This window comes from Arachis stenosperma, chromosome 1, assembly GCF_014773155.1.
Source record: "Arachis stenosperma cultivar V10309 chromosome 1, arast.V10309.gnm1.PFL2, whole genome shotgun sequence".
Lineage (NCBI taxonomy): Eukaryota > Viridiplantae > Streptophyta > Magnoliopsida > Fabales > Fabaceae > Arachis > Arachis stenosperma.
The window spans coordinates 60,052,283-60,068,384 of NC_080377.1; the positions used below are offsets into that span (position 1 = coordinate 60,052,283).

General features: G+C 35.8%; 1 protein-coding gene across 1 annotated transcript; it reads right to left on the reverse strand.

Moving 5' to 3' along the window:
- Positions 1-9,894: 9,894 nt before the first annotated feature.
- LOC130973703 (uncharacterized) lies at positions 9,895-14,957 on the reverse strand. Its single transcript, XM_057898338.1, has 8 exons — positions 14,593-14,957; positions 14,150-14,275; positions 13,359-13,457; positions 12,632-12,774; positions 12,102-12,210; positions 11,888-11,995; positions 10,580-10,720; positions 9,895-10,498 (listed from the first exon to the last, which is right to left on the reverse strand). Exons 1-8 carry the CDS (start codon positions 14,662-14,664, stop codon positions 10,076-10,078), a joined length of 1,221 nt encoding a protein of 406 aa, XP_057754321.1. The 5' UTR covers positions 14,665-14,957; the 3' UTR covers positions 9,895-10,075.
- Between the last annotated feature and the right edge of the window lie 1,145 nt (positions 14,958-16,102).

Below are 16,102 nucleotides of genomic sequence, written 5' to 3' on the forward strand. Positions count from 1 at the left end.
GGACACGCAAGGTGCGCGCCCACGTCGATTCAAAAAAGGGGATAACCCTAACACGCGAAGAGTGTCACGCAGCCGCGCCCTTTCTTCTTCCCCAATTCCATTCTTCTTCTTCTTCTCTCCCATAACCGCCGCTGTAGCGGCGCCGGCAGCCACCACAACCACCGGACGGCCATCCCCTCGTCCGCTTCATCACCACCCGACCTCCCTCTCTCTCTCCCTCTCACTCATCCAGTTTACCCTGCCTTCACTCGTTCCCTCTCCCTCCCGGTCACACCACCGCAGCCGGCCATTTTCTCGGCCACCGTCCACGGCGGCGCACCTCTGCTGCCCACCAATCCCAATTCTTCTTTCCTCCACAATTTTTCTCCCGCTCCCAGGTTCCTGTTCATACTCTGTTTGTTCTTCACCGTTCAATTTTGTTAGTTTTTGACATTTTTTGTTACTTAGTTAGAATTTGAGTTTTGCATGTTAGGATTAGATAGAAATATCTGCTGTTAGGTAGCTAGGGCTGGATAGAGGATTCTAGGCCTGATAAGTGCTCCGTTTGTGTTTATTTTCTGCTTGTTCTTTTGTTTGATAAGTGCCATGTTTGAGTAGCTCTGTGTACATTCTGTGTTGCCTGGATGCTAGCTTGTTGTTGCTTTGAATAAATGATATTATAATCATGATTGTTTGTGCCATTTTGCAATCCGGGAACGTCCATTTTTTTAAGCCGAAATGCTGCCCAATTTTCGAAAATTTTAATTTCATTTTGCTCTCTATTACGAATTTGGGCTACCTTTCGTTACTTTCGCTTCCGGGATTTGCATGCTATGCTGTGACCATGATTTGTATGCTTGAATTTTTCATTTCTCATCATGCTCCTAATTTTTAACCCCATTTATTTTCTTTTTTCTCTAACTCACTACTCCCGTTTCTTCCAAGTTTGCATTTTAACTCTTTTAACCATTCTTTGAGTATTGATGATGAACATGCTTATTCTTTATGAATTTTGGTCATTTAGTGAGCATTGAATTTTGGGATATGGCTGTGTTTTCTGTTCTTATTTGTTGGCCGTATTTCAAGTCCCATTCACATCATGTTTACTTTCTCTCCATTTTACATCCTGAATATGCTTTCTTTGCTTTGTGCTACATGCTTTATTGCTTATATTCCATTATATCTCTTTTTTAGGATGTCAGATAAGGGAAAGGCTATTGCCACCTCTTCCAAGAAAAGAAAGCACTCTACACCCTCTATTCCCTCCATCTATAAGAACTATGCTAAGAATCCTCTAAATGACGAAGAAAAGGAAAATCAACTGTTACCTTCCACTGACCCAACCAAGTTCCCTAATCTCTAATGTGAGCTTCGATTTTCCAAGTACCGGACAACAAAACTGAATACCGAGAAGAAGCTTGCTCTCCCCAATGATGTCCGACGGTCCATTACTAGTCGGATCCTTGAGTTGGGTATAGACTTTGTTGACCGAGATTTGGGGGATATCAACATATCTTGGGTGAAGGAATTTTACTGCAACTTCTTCCGTCCGACTTTGGATTCGGTTCAGTTGAGGGGTAGAGAGATCATGATCACTGAGACGGCCATAGAGGAGGCTTTGCAGTGTCGACATATTCTTGATGGCACTTGCGCCCATCAGCAGGCCGAGTTGGCCATACACAGCATGACTTTTGATTACGAGGCACTTAGGAGCGTCATTGGGTTACCAGATGCCACATGGGTTATGGATGCAAACAATACCAAGCCTAAGGGGATGCTATTCGCTCACTTGACTAGAAAGGCCAGGACTTGGCAGATGATCTTTGCCCACTACGTCTTGCCTACCACTCACTTCTCCGAGATCCCCATGGAGATGCTTCTGCTGATTGGGTGTGTCATGGAGGGGAAGGATGTCTATTTTCCCCGGCTTATCCGGCAGTGCATGTGGCGGGCACATATTCGTGGCCTACTTCCATTTCCTACTTTGGTCACGAGTATGGCTGCCCTAGCCGAGGTCCCTTGGTCAGATGACGATGTGTTACCACTACTGCCTGATGCAGATGACAGAGAGGTTACTATTCCTTGGGGTGGTTGGGTACATGAGAGGCCGCCAGCCAGACGCCGTTCTAGGGCTAGAGCGGTAGTGGGGACAGCCGGACAGTCAGCCCCTACATCAGCACCATCTTCCTCTACTACAGCAGCCCCCTCATCATCGACAGTTCCACCTGCAGCACCTGAGCCCACCTACTTACTGGTCCAGCGTCTATTCCGGTTTTTAGAGCGAGAGAGACTCCATGTCAGACGCCGATTAGATCGGATGGACTAGGCGCTTATTTCTCTGGGTGCTGAGTTACCTCCGCTTCCCGATTCTCCGGCCTCCGATGAGCAGGATCATCAGGAGGAGGATGCGGAGGGACCGACTCAGCAGGCTGCTCCTCCAGATGCCCCAGACACCACAGAGACAGCTCAACCTCATGCGGAGCCGGTCCCACAGCCAGAGCCAGAGCCTACCGTTGTACCTCCCACTAATCCTCCGGTTTAGCATCGAGGACGATGCTTGATCTTAAGTGTGAGGAGGGCACCGGTAGCATTATTTGGGGACCGGTGAACTTTTGGCTACTCTCCTAGTTATCTTATTTTGCATACCTATTGTATATATTTTGATGCATTTTGAGTTTATTTTGGACACCTTTACTGCTTATTTTGGATTTTAGATATTTTGATGCTTTTGATGCTTGTGGATATCTTTAGATTTCATACTTTTAGTGGATTTTTCTTTACACATTTTTGCATATCTTTCTTTTTAGTTTGTGGTTGTGATTAGAAATCATACTTTGAATTGCAAAAACTTAGTCACCCTTTTTGCATAAGAAATTGGTTTTAAGCAAAAGGAAAGGGGTAAACTAAGGAAATTTTTGGATCTTTTAATCACAACAATGCTTAGTCAAACATTGAGATTTTTCAAGAAGTTTAAATATAGGGCATTAACCCAATTGATTGAAGGAAAATTTTTGGTAAAACTTGCTTGAATTCATACTTTGTGAAGCATGTATTGAACTAAGAACACAAGCTTGTGAGACTTGAGCCTATTGATGTGGTTACATTTTATAACCACTTATCTTCCATTCTTGTGTGAAATTGTTCTCTTTCTATGATTATGATCCTTGATTTGCTTGATTCTATATGTCCATTTATTTCTTGTATTTATGCATTTATATGATTGAGGCCATCATTTTATTAGCTCACTTATCCAAATAGCCAACCCTCTTATATTCCTTTGTTAGCCAATTTGAGCCTACGATTAACCAACTTATTCTCATTTTAGCACATTACAAGCCCAAGGCGGAAAACCAATGAAAAGTCCTTGTTTGGATCTTTGATTAGCCTAGGCTAGTGAGAGTGTTTATTATTCAAAGTTGGTGAGGCTTGGGAACATTGGATGGGATAAAAAAGGTAGTACACTTTCATGTTTAGGAATTGGGTACATACTCATGTATTGATTAAATGTATAGGCCTTATGCATTGATGTTCTTATGTATAGTTTGAAAGAAAAAAAAGAAAGAAAAAAAATGAAAAAAAAAAGAAATAAAAGTGAAAATGAGAAAAAGAAAAAAATAGAAAAAGAAAAAAAAGAAAAAAAGAATAAAAAGGGGACAAAATGCCCCAAGGTGAAGTTCAATAAAAAGGGAATCAATGCATAAGTGTTACGAATTAAAGAATAGAATGCATGAATATGTGAGAACAAAAGTGAAGAATGGGTAGTTAGAATAGTTCGAACTTGTATAGGTCATTGTATAGTTAGGTGGGAGAGTCTATGCTAATCAAAGATTCAAATCCTAGCCCACTTAACCATAAATGATCCTACCTTGACCCTAACCCCATTACAACCTAATTGAAAGACCTCATGATGAATGTATGCATGCATCGAATAAGTGTTGATTGTTAGAAGAAAATCAAATTTTGGAAAATATGATTAGAAGAGAATTGAGTGGATTAACCCTTAAACACTTGAGTGAATAGAGCGGATACACATCCGGTGAGGGTTCAAAAGTTCAATCACATGTGTTCACCCATATTATCTATATTCTTGCAAGCTTGAACTCTTTTTGATAATTCAATACAATTGTGGTTTGGACTTAATTCCTATTGCCTATCTCTTGTGCTTACACATGCTCTCTTGGGAATTGACTTGTTTGAACTAAGCATTTCCATTTGCTTAGATAATTGCATTTAGATAGGATTCATATAGTTTAGTTGCATTCAATAAATGTCATAACCTTTAGTTCCTTCTTATTTTAGCATGAGGACATGCTAAGGTTTAAGTGTGGGGAGGTTGATAAACCCCATTTTTAGGGTTTATCTTGTATTGAATTTAGGGTATTTTGATAACCTTTTCTCGCATTTAACTTATGAATTGGCATGGTTTTGTAATCTCTCCCGTATTTGTGCTTAATTGTAAAAACATGCTTTTTAAGCCTTATTTTGATGAATTTTAGTTCCTCTTTAATTCCATAAGATGCCTTGATGTGTTTGCTAGTAATCTCAGGATGAAATAGGTTAGGCATGGATCAAGGGAGCAAGGAAGAAAGCATGCAAGTGGAGAGAAGCACAAAAAGCCAAAGAATTGATCTAGGCCATGCACGTGCACGCGCACAAGGCGCTCGCGCGCACATTGCGAAACAAGCCAGGGACGCGCACGCGTACCGTGCGCGCACGCGTCGATGACAGCACATGACCTCATTAAGGCAACACGTGCCTGGCGATTTGAGAGGGTTTCTGAACCCATTCTTGGCGCCAATTGCAAAGGGAAAGGAATAAAAGGATGAAGGATTAAGGGGAAGGGAATCAATTAGTCAATCAATTAATGAGAATATAGAATATACTTAGGATTAGTTTAGAGTTTTAGAGAGAGAAGCTCTCACTTCTCTCTAGAATTAGGATTAGGTTTAGTTCTTAGATCTAGGTTTTGATTCATCTTCTCTCCTACTTCTACTTCCCAATTCATTGTTGTTACATTCATCATTCTTCTACTCTTTGTTGTAATTTCCTTTATATTGCTCTTGTACTTTGTTGTAGATCTACTATTGCTACTTCCATTGTCTTTCAATTCAATAAGAGGTAATTCATAATAATTGTTCTTCATTGCTTTCCTATTGTTGATCTCTTGTTTTTGTAGTTGTAGATTCCTTTAATTCTTGCATTTAATAATGTTTACTTGTATTGCACTCTATGTGTTTGATGAAATGTCTCTTCTAGATATAGTGTAGGTTTTGTTCCTCTTGGCCTAGGGAGAGTAATTAGTGACTCTTGAGTTATCTAATTCCGTTGTTGATTGATAATTAGAAGTTGCTAATTAATTTGAATATCTCTAAAGCTAGTCATTCATTTAGGAGATGATTAGGGCTTGAGGAATCAAATTGATTCATCCACTTGACTTCCCTCCATAGTTAGAGGTTAACTAAGTGGTAGCAATGAACAATTCTCATCACAATTGAGAAAGGTAACTAGGATAGGATTTCTAGTTCTCACATCTTGCCAAGAACTTTGTTAGTTGTTAGTTTATTTTCATTGTCATTTACTTTCATGCCTCTTATCCAAAACCCCAAAATAACTCATAACCAATAACAAGACACTTTATTGTAATTCCTAGGGAGAACGACCCGAGGTTTGAATACTTCGGTTTATAAATTTTAGGGGTTTGTACTAGTGACAAACAACTTTTTGTATGAAAGGATTATTGTTTGGTTTAGAAACTATACTTTACAACGAGATTTTATTAGTGAAATTCTAAACCGTCAAAAATCAAATCATCAACGAGCGAGGCAGATGACGGCGTTGCAGAGGAACGGCGAAGCGGAAGAACGGCGCTGGGGATGACGCGGCGGCACCGAAGAGGACGGCGGTGCGTACGAATAATCACACGGACGAATTAAAATCTTTAATTTTACTGAATTTATATTTTTGGAAGTGTATTTAAATGATAATCGGTTAATAATTAAAAATAATAAAACTGAAAACAGAAATTTTAAATTTTAAATTTTAGTTTGTATTTTAGATATGTATTCAATTTTAAAAAGACACTAAATCTATTTAAATGTGTTTGTTCTACTTTTTTAAATTATTATAATAAAAAACTGAATATTGTACAATTTTTAAAGGATATCTAGTTGAATTATTTTGATTTTTATAAATTTGTGTATTTTGATCCTATCAAACTTTCATGTATATTTTTGTTTATTTATTCAATTCTTTTTTGACATTTTACAATAGACTCTTGGGTGGTGAAAGTTAGCTACAATTATTGTAATGCAATTTTGCTAACATTTAAAAGGTGTAAGGTATAGTTAAAATTAAAATTTTTTTATTTTTTATTATCTAACAATAATTTTTTATTTGAAAAACAAGACTCTTTACTAAGTAAGGATTATTGCAATCTTTGTTAATTAAAAATTTTTAGTTCTTTATTTATTATATTTTATATCAATGGTTTAGAATTTAGATTTAAAGTTTAGAATTTAGGATTTAAAATTTAGGGTTTAAGGTTTATAGTAATTATCAAAATTGAGTCGGTAATTGAACCAGTCAAACTACTAAGTTACTAGATTACTTGTTCAATCGGTTAACTGATCATAATTAAATAATTATATAAAATTTTACTATTATCTTGATAATAAGTGTCTTTATTATTTTTATACTATAGTAACTATAATGTCTTATTTTAATAATTTATTAATTAGTTTATATTTATTATATTATTATATACTACAAGTCTACAATTATTTATTAAGAAGATATATTATGATGAGTAAATTTTTTTTAAATTTATAAATCTCTAATAAAATTTTATATTTATAATAATATTTATGTATAATTAAAAATATAATTAATTTAAGAATGAGTGATAAAATACAATAAAATTGATAATGAAAACATTATCAAGTTATTATTATATATATAATAATTAGCACATACAGGAGCAAAGAATAACATAGCTTGGTAGCAAGCCACGTAGTCTTTAATGCTAAGGTTATGGGATTAAATCATTCCGCAATGGAGTACGGAGGACCTTCGGAGCGTTGGTTCACGGAACAACCCACCCCGGTTTCACGAGTTTTGGTTAAATTGGCTAGTTTCATTGAGTTTTTGTCGAACCGGCCGGTTCTCAGTGATTCAATGGCTTGTTTGGTCTACGTTACTACCCGAACCGTCCAGACCATCAATTCACCGATTTTTCAATCAAATTGACTAATTCGGTTTGGTTATGATAACCATAGTTTAGAATTTGGAGTTTAGAATTTTAGATTTAGATTTTAGAATTCAAGAACTATACTCGTTAGTTTCATCGGAGCATAGTAACATTCGTCCAAAAAAGTTTGATCAAATTAAAAATATTATCAAATAGTAAAAAATATTTTTACAATTTAGGAAGAAATTTTATCGCATTACTATTGTACTATCTATGTTATATGGATTGGAGTGTTAGACAATAAAAAATGAATATGATCATAATTTAATATGGCAGATGAGGATGTATGGATGCACAACCAAATAAGTATCGGACAAAATAAGAAACGAATATATAAGGGTCACTCTAGTACAGAGGACCATCAGAGCGCTGGTTCACGGAATGACCTAGCCTGATTCACGGGTTTGGGTTGAATCGGTTGATTTCATGCAAGTTTCTATCGAACCGGCCAACTCTCAGCGGTTCGATTGCTTGTTCGGTTTGTGTTGCTACCCGAACTAGCCAAACCACAGGTTCATTGATTTTCCAATCAAACTGATCGATTTGATCCAGTTCTGATAACTATGGTTTAAAATTTAGGGTTGAGGATTTAAGATTTAGACTTTAGAATTCAAGAACTATACTTGTTAGTTTTGTCGGAACACAGTGACATTGACCCAAAAAAATTTTGATCAAATTAAAAATATTATCAAATACTAAAAAATATTTTTACAATTTAGGAAGAAATTTTATCGCATTACTATTGTACTACTACTATCTATCTTATATGGATTGGTGTGTTAGACAATAAAAAATGAGTATGATCATAAGTTAATATGGCAGCGATGAGGATGCTTGGATGCACAATCAAATAAGTATTGAACAAAATAAGAAACGAATATATAAAGGGTCACTCTAGTATGGAGGACCTTCAGACCACTGGTTCACGGAATGATCCGGCCCAATTCACGGGTTTGGGTTGAATTGGCCGATTTCGTGCGAGTCTCTATCGAACTGGCTTGTTTTCAGCAGTTCAATTGCTTGTTCGGTCCGTGTTGTTACCCGAACCAGCCAAACCACCAATTCACTAATTTTTCAATCAAACTGACCGATTCGATTTGGTTCTGATAACTATGGTTTAAAGTTTAGAGTTTACGATTTAAGATTTAGACTTTAGAATTCAAGAACTATACTCGTTAGTTTCGTCGGACCACAGTGACATTTACCCAAAAAGAGTTTGATCAAATTAAAAATATTATCATATAATAAAAAATATTTTTACAATTTAGGGAGAAATTTTATCGCATTACTATTGTACTATCTATATTATATGGATTGGAGTGTTAGAGAATAAAAAATGAGTATGATCATAATTTAATATGGCAACCATGAGGATGCTTGGATGCGCAATCAAATAAGTATTGAACAAAGCAAGAAATGAATATGTAAAGGGTCACTATAATATGTCTATGTTACAGTGGCTATGGTATATTAAAAAATGTTGTTAAAATTAAAGTAACACTTCTTTATTATTTAACAATGCTTTTTAAAAAAAGTGTTGTTAAAAAAAAGTATTACCATTGTATGAATAAAAATGTGACTTTAATTCTAACAACACTTCCCAGCCATTGGAGTCACCATAAACATTATTGAAATTCACCATATACAAAAGTAAAAGTTGATGTAATGTGTATTGTAGAAAAAATATAAAATTCTATTTAGATAGTTTAGATATGTGAAAAGAAGATCAACACACCATCTTATTAGGAGTATGGATTAGTGGATTCATATGGAAAATAACAAGAGATGAAAAGTGTTACGAGGCATATTTGAAACAGACTTATGAATAAATGGACTTTATGAATGAGGTCAAAGGTGATGGTGAGGGCATAATGTGCCTTCACGTCAGCTCCAAGATGGGTAGTTAGGGAGTACCTGAAAGAGATTTTGATGTCTAAGTCAGTCAAAATTTAAGCAGGCTTATGAGATTGGGATTGAGAAATACTTTTAATAGGGTATTTATCGGGAAGAGTGATGATCCTGAATTTTTATTTATAGAAGGGTGATTTCTTCTTTTTATTACATGGAAGTTAACCACGTTGTGTAAATATTCCTTTGTGAATAATAACTGAAGTAGTGAGAGGAGCAGTGACTTGCTTCCCAAGTCGAGTCAAACTCAGATCAGAATACTTGTGCCCTAAATAGGTTGGGTAGGATAATCCGGGTAACTCCTGGACTGTTCTCCTTTAGTCTAATTAGGTTTCATTGGATATATTTAAGAGGGTCATCAGTTTATGTTGGGTCATGACTTTAATTATTTAGACAATAGTATGAACAAAAGATGTAAAATAATTTAAAAAGACTACACAAAAGGCATAATGATATTATTTTATTTATGTAACCAATTCTACTTACTGCAAGACTTTGTTGTTGTAGTCTAATAATAATAAAAATGTGAAAATTTTATTTACACTTTTTAAATGTTACTAAAATTTCATAGTTACTGATTGTATAATACCATTCCAGGATTCACCTCTCTTAGGCTAGCTAGGGTGTTAAACCCTTTGGTTGGTTCACAGGTTAAGAGAATATAATGGTATGATCAATTTCCAATTGTAATAAAGAATAATTTGCAAAGATAAAGAAGCAGTAGGAAATTTAACGAGAATACGCTCCAACAAGAAGACAAATTGTACAGAACAACTCCCAATAACAGCCATGAAGTACAAACATGAAGCCACCAAATTTGATGGCTCACAGTTTTACATCTAAATTTCAAATAACTTACAGATGAACATATCTCACTGCACTATCCAAAGGTTCTCAGAAATCCAATTCACAAAAGAGGTCGATCTTAGATAACTTCCCACCTTAGATAACTTGCCTAAATTCCAAAGAATAGTTGTCGATAATATACAATGAACTGATATAACGAAGAAGATAAAAAAGAACAGCATATTCCCACATGAAATGTACACAAGTTTCTGTAGGCACAGTGTGTTTTTCCTTTGTGAAACCACTGGGAAAGACATATAACGCAACTTGGTGATTCAAATGACAGCATTCTTCGCTTTCGAGTGGCTGGTTATCTAAATTATTGGATCCCGTGCTTTCAGGGCTATGAGGTATCTCACGCGCAGTGGATGGATTTCCTGAAGTTCCCTCACCATCCTTACGTGACTTGTCTGTATCATCTCCATTTTTTTCTTTGCCGGAACTTCCTCCAAGACCATCTTTTGGAATATTATGAACCAAGTCTGGCCTAGCTTCCACACCGACACGCCTGAGGTGCAACTGCCATGATACAGGTAAAGTTCAAACGTAAATCCAAGAGCACAAGACTATCCCAGGTAAAAATGAGAATAGAACAGATACCTGAAGATGTAAATTGACCTCATCTGGCCGTGAAAGGAAAGGAAAATCTCCACCCGTTTTCAAATATGCACGTCTAGCCTCCGGATACCTTTCACTCAATTGGTCTTTAAGTAGTTGAGGAATTGCACAGTAATCATTGGTCTTTAAGAATGGAGCAAGACCATGTGGGAAAACAAGAAATTTTAGTTATGTAATATCTTAGACCATACTATTTGTGTCATAGTTGAAAGGCAAACCAGAAATTAGATGGGCTTATGCATACATATAGTTATGCTTTTTTCTTCATGAAGTGAAAAGTAATATGTATAGACTTTCTGGTGGAACATGATAATAACTGTTAGCAGAATTCCGCAGATCAACTAGAGGGTAGGGCTGTTATAGAACTCAGATCTGGTAATAAAACAGCATGCTGAAAAAAGTGGGCAATTTACTTCGATAAAATATTTTGATCCCAATATTACCCAAATATCTTAGTTGAAAACAGGTTACACATAATTCGCTGGAGGCAGAAACGGATTAGGAGGTTACTCTGCCACAAGCTACTTCGTTGGAGGCTGCAACAAATTACTTGGTGAAGCATGATTCGTGAGTAGTTCATTGTTGGCAGCAGCAAATTACTTTGGGATCATAATCCGTGGCTCCCCGCAGTGAATTATGAACAAAAAGGTGTTTTGTTTGAGGGAGCAACGAATTAGTGTGTTGAACGTATTAATTTTTAGTACATGTACGTATAAACGAACTTTTAGAGTATAATACTCGTAAATTTTTAAAATACAGTATAGTGGATTAAGTCATTAAATACAATTTTGGAATATTGTATCTTCTCAACAGTACTCCCATCAGCTATACTGTATTTAAAAAAATTTATAGTACTATATAATAAAAATTCGTGTATAAATACAAGTATTAAAAACTAATTCATTCAACGCTTTGAACCACTCTTTTGTTCATAATCCGCTGGTGAGAGCCACGAATTATGATCCCAAAGTAATTCGCTACTGCCAACAACAAACTACTCACGAATCATGCTTCCTCAAGTAATTCATTGCAGCCTCCAACGAATTAGCTTGTGGTATAATATCCTCATTCATTTCTACGTCCAGCGAATTAAGTGTTTTTTCGTAGTTTGTTCTTGGGCCGAATTATATAGATTCGTAAAAGGACAAAAGTGTAACCTGTTTGCAATTAGGACATTTAGGTAATATTGAGATAAAAACATTTTATTTAAGTAAATTGCCCGAAAAAAGTAAAAGAAAAACCTTTCAGAAAAGCGCATGAAGTAAACAAATTAAGAATGAGATGACATACATCCATTATGGTGATAGCTGAATCTGAAAGAAGAAGGGGGCCAACTGAAGCATCAGCTGTTGTCAACGACAGTCTGGAGGCCAGGTCTTCTCTTGAGAGTGTTTCCACCTGAATTACATCACACATCATAGAATCAATTTTACAAAACAAATTATCCTTTGCTTGGAAAATAGAAAAGCTTAGACAAATGCATCCTATGCGAGATAAAGGTTACCTGAGAAACAACAAAGTCAACCGAATCCGCAATAAATGGTTCATGGGGACCATCACGAATTCCTGTTAAAACGTATCGCTTAAGCAAAAAAGAGGGGGTCCAACTCGCACTGTAAAAGCAAAAGTAAAACCAGATCAGTTATAGGAAATCACTATATCAAACAGATAATGCAGAGTTAATTTACAGTTTAATGTTTAAACTTTGAAGAAGGTCAGGGTAAAGGAGGATTGTTCCAAGATCAGCAAGTGCTTAAATTAGTGTTTGTAGAAAATGGGAAATCTACTGGGAAAATTTGGGATAAATTGTCTTCCATCAAAAAATGAACTCATAATGTTACACGGCAATGTGACACAGTGCTTGCAGTCCTATTTTGTATAGACAAAACTGAACAAGGATGCTCTTTGTTGCTAGAATTTTACTAGGTCAGCATATATTGCAGTTTATCATTCAAAAATTAAAAGGACAATCACAGGTATTTGCTAGTTTTCAAAACTATAATTACTCTCTGCAATAGAATACAAGAAAATTACATTGGAGCCCATGGCATTGCAGCAGAGAAACTCCGTGTCTCCAAAAATGTGTTTGATAGAACCAAAGACCGAACTCTTCTTGGACGATGCAGTGCAAAAAGTTGTGCCAGGAACCCACCAAGTGATGTTCCATATAGATGTATCTATCACATAGATGGTAAATTAGAATACTAAATACTTTTTTCTCAAGTTATCTGAATCAACGAAAAATTACAAGTCATAGACAAATGTTTGGAAATAGATGTTTATGCTAGGAGGAGAGATATGCTGTAAAAGGTATTGAAAACATGTATGATGTGTATGATGCAGAATACATTTCATACTCAACAATGCATTAGCCCCCTAATGAAAGAGTTAATAATTGAAAGAATAAGGGAAAGATCAGGGTTAGTTATTATCAAATAGCCAGTTAATGTTGTAACAGACTTAGTTACTGATGCGACTGCAATAGTTCATATAAATAGGAGTCTTCCCAATATTTTGAGAGCCAAGGAATCTGGAATGTCCTACGGGAGCTGTGGGAGACTTCTGTTGAGTGCATCGAATTGTTTGATACCCATATAAGCATAAGGTGGCTTCAAAAGTAAATAATTTATATATTTTAACATTTAGATAGAGACATTTCATAAAATTTTATGATGTAAAGCAGCTCAAAATGTCAAAAAGTAAAAATCAATTTGACACACAAAAGTTAGAGGTAGAAAGCAGTGAAAATTTGAGATCATACATGGTGTACATCAATAGCATCCAAGAACTTTTCAAATACTTGAATCCACTCTGTATGATTCCATACACGAGGAATGTCAACAGATATGACACGGTAACCCTGCAAAAAGTGAAGACTTCGGTCATCCTTCCAAACTTGCAATTTATGAGAACTACTGAAGGTCTTTACAACCAAGAAATAAACTAAAACTGATCAAACTCCTATTAGAAGGTAATACTTGACAATAATATTTTGTTGCAAAGCAGTTCTATTCATTAAGAACTTTGTATGTATAGTCTTGCAAATGCACAATCACTCCCTTACTAGAGAGTGGAGTGGATGATTTACAAAGAAGGGGTTCACAATCTAAAAGTTGATATATATCATGAGTCACAACAAATATCTTTTTTAATGCATCTACAGAATCCAATTAATAACAGTTGGAATCAGTTTTCGTTACAAATTAACACTGTAAATAGATAGTTAGTAGACCCTTTAATAAACCAACACATTAGCATCAGTATTTGTTATGATTGAAACATGAAGTGATAGCTAGCAGACCCGTTAATTAATCAACACAAGTTAACCGTTTACTACATTTCATGCAGTTGTCTGATGTCTCGGCTATTGCTCTCTCTCTTGTTTAGCCGAGCTGCTTCTTTTATTTATTTATTTGTAGTTAGTCAGGTCATTGTGTAGCTTATAAAGTCAAAGGGTTACATCAAGCTTGTAGATTTATGCATGAGTTTATGTCGATACACACTGGATAAACATAGTAAGACAAATATTTAGGCTGCTGCAATGTTCAGTACCTTCATGGACAACGACATGATCTGTTTGTAGTATACATCAGCTGTTCCAGCTGTTCCAGGGAGACAAATAAGTGGAGGCACAGCTTTTGGACCGAAATCATAATATCGCCATTGCTTCGTGCCAATCTGCAAGAAGAGCAAGTCCCCACTCAAATTAGGTATGAACTATCAACTATGAACTATGAATTACTCAAGCAGAATCTAACTAAGAATGCTGCAACATGATTATCATCCTGAAAACCTTGTAGGATTCAGGGCATGAACCAATCCATTTCAAACAAAAGGCATCCATGTAATCTAAATTCTACCACTACAAAGCGCCAATTTATTAATGCTATCAAAGAACATCGAATTACCAACAAAAAAGAAAAAATAGTAAGCTATGGAATAAAACCTAGAACCAAATCAGAACGATAATCGAAAAAATGGAGAAAAGAACGCACGGGGATTTTGTGAAGAGGGACTTGAGACTTGAAGTGGATGTAATCACCGGGCGCCGAAAAGACGCCTTTCATGGCTGAATTCTTGAGCCGCCGCCGCCGAAGAGGTTCCTATCAACCCAATCTTGCCCGCCGCATCAGCGATCCAAGGTTGGTACTTTCCTTCAATGGCGTTGAACTTCTTTGAAGGAACCGATCTTTGTACCCCTGTTTTGTTGCTCGTAACTGTTTCTTTTTGGTTCTTCAATTACAGCGATGCACTCTCACAACTCCAGAAACACTAGCAGACACAAAACCAATGCATTATTGGGATTGGAATGGACTCCAAATGCACTCTCAAATCACGCTCTGTACAATTATTATTATTTACATTCACAGTGGGTACATGTGGAATAATTCCATTGCATACTTAATCAACATTAGTCATTAGGGACATCGCACGTGCTATTTAGGCAAAACGATATAATTATTCCTCATTAGCTTTTCAGTGAAACAAAAATGTTCGGTGTGACTAAGTGACTAACTATTTCAATGCCAAAAAAAAAAAAAAAATCAATTTCTTTAGGTAGGCAACCAATAATAAACTGTAAATTTGGTTAATATGAATAATGGTCTAAAATCAACCCAAACATTTTGGGCACATCTGATGCACCATGTAATTAAGATCATTGGATTATGTTAAAAAACATCCAACGATTGAGATGATATTAATTTAAAATTTTTTAAAAATTAAATTAAAGGATATAATATGTTTCAAAATTTTAAAAAGACCCCTCCTCTTTCTTAGAGTAAAACAAAACTCTCCCTGCCTGTCTGCTAATTTGGATAAGACAGACTAAAACGAAACCCTACTTTGTCTCTGTGTGCTAATTTGGGAAACGCTTTCTTGGACGAATGCCGACGACATCATCCCGAATGCCGGCGTTACCAATGTTAGTGCCAAGAAGGCCATGACACCGATGTTACCGAGGACAACGGTGAAGGGGAAGAGCAAGATTACATGGTTTAGGTGACAAGAAGACACGGATGGGGATATAACCATGTGTTACCGTGGTCATTGACGCCCCGTTGGTGGTTTCGAACTCCTTCTCAAATCTCATAAGAATTTTTTCAATGCCAATTTCTGAGAAATCACTTGTTAGATCTCAGTAAAACTACACTCAAAATTGTAATTACTATAATATGAAAAGTAAATTCAACAAAATCACAATTGCAGATTGTACGATAACAATTTTTTGTGTGCAAAGATTTAATTCTAAAAATTTTATGCTATATTACTGGAAGAAGGTTTAAAATAAGAATTTACATAGTGCTTGCATTCTATTTCTGATTATATGGATATCAAAGGGGGTTTCATGGGTTGCAATTTTGTTGATTTGTTCATTATGATTCTATTGTTTGTAGAAGACGTTAATTACTTTATTGTGATTTTCCTCCTTTGTGTTAGAATAAATTATAATTTTCTATGGTTACTTACCTGCCTTGTTTCAATAGTTAAATCTTTGCTGTCAAA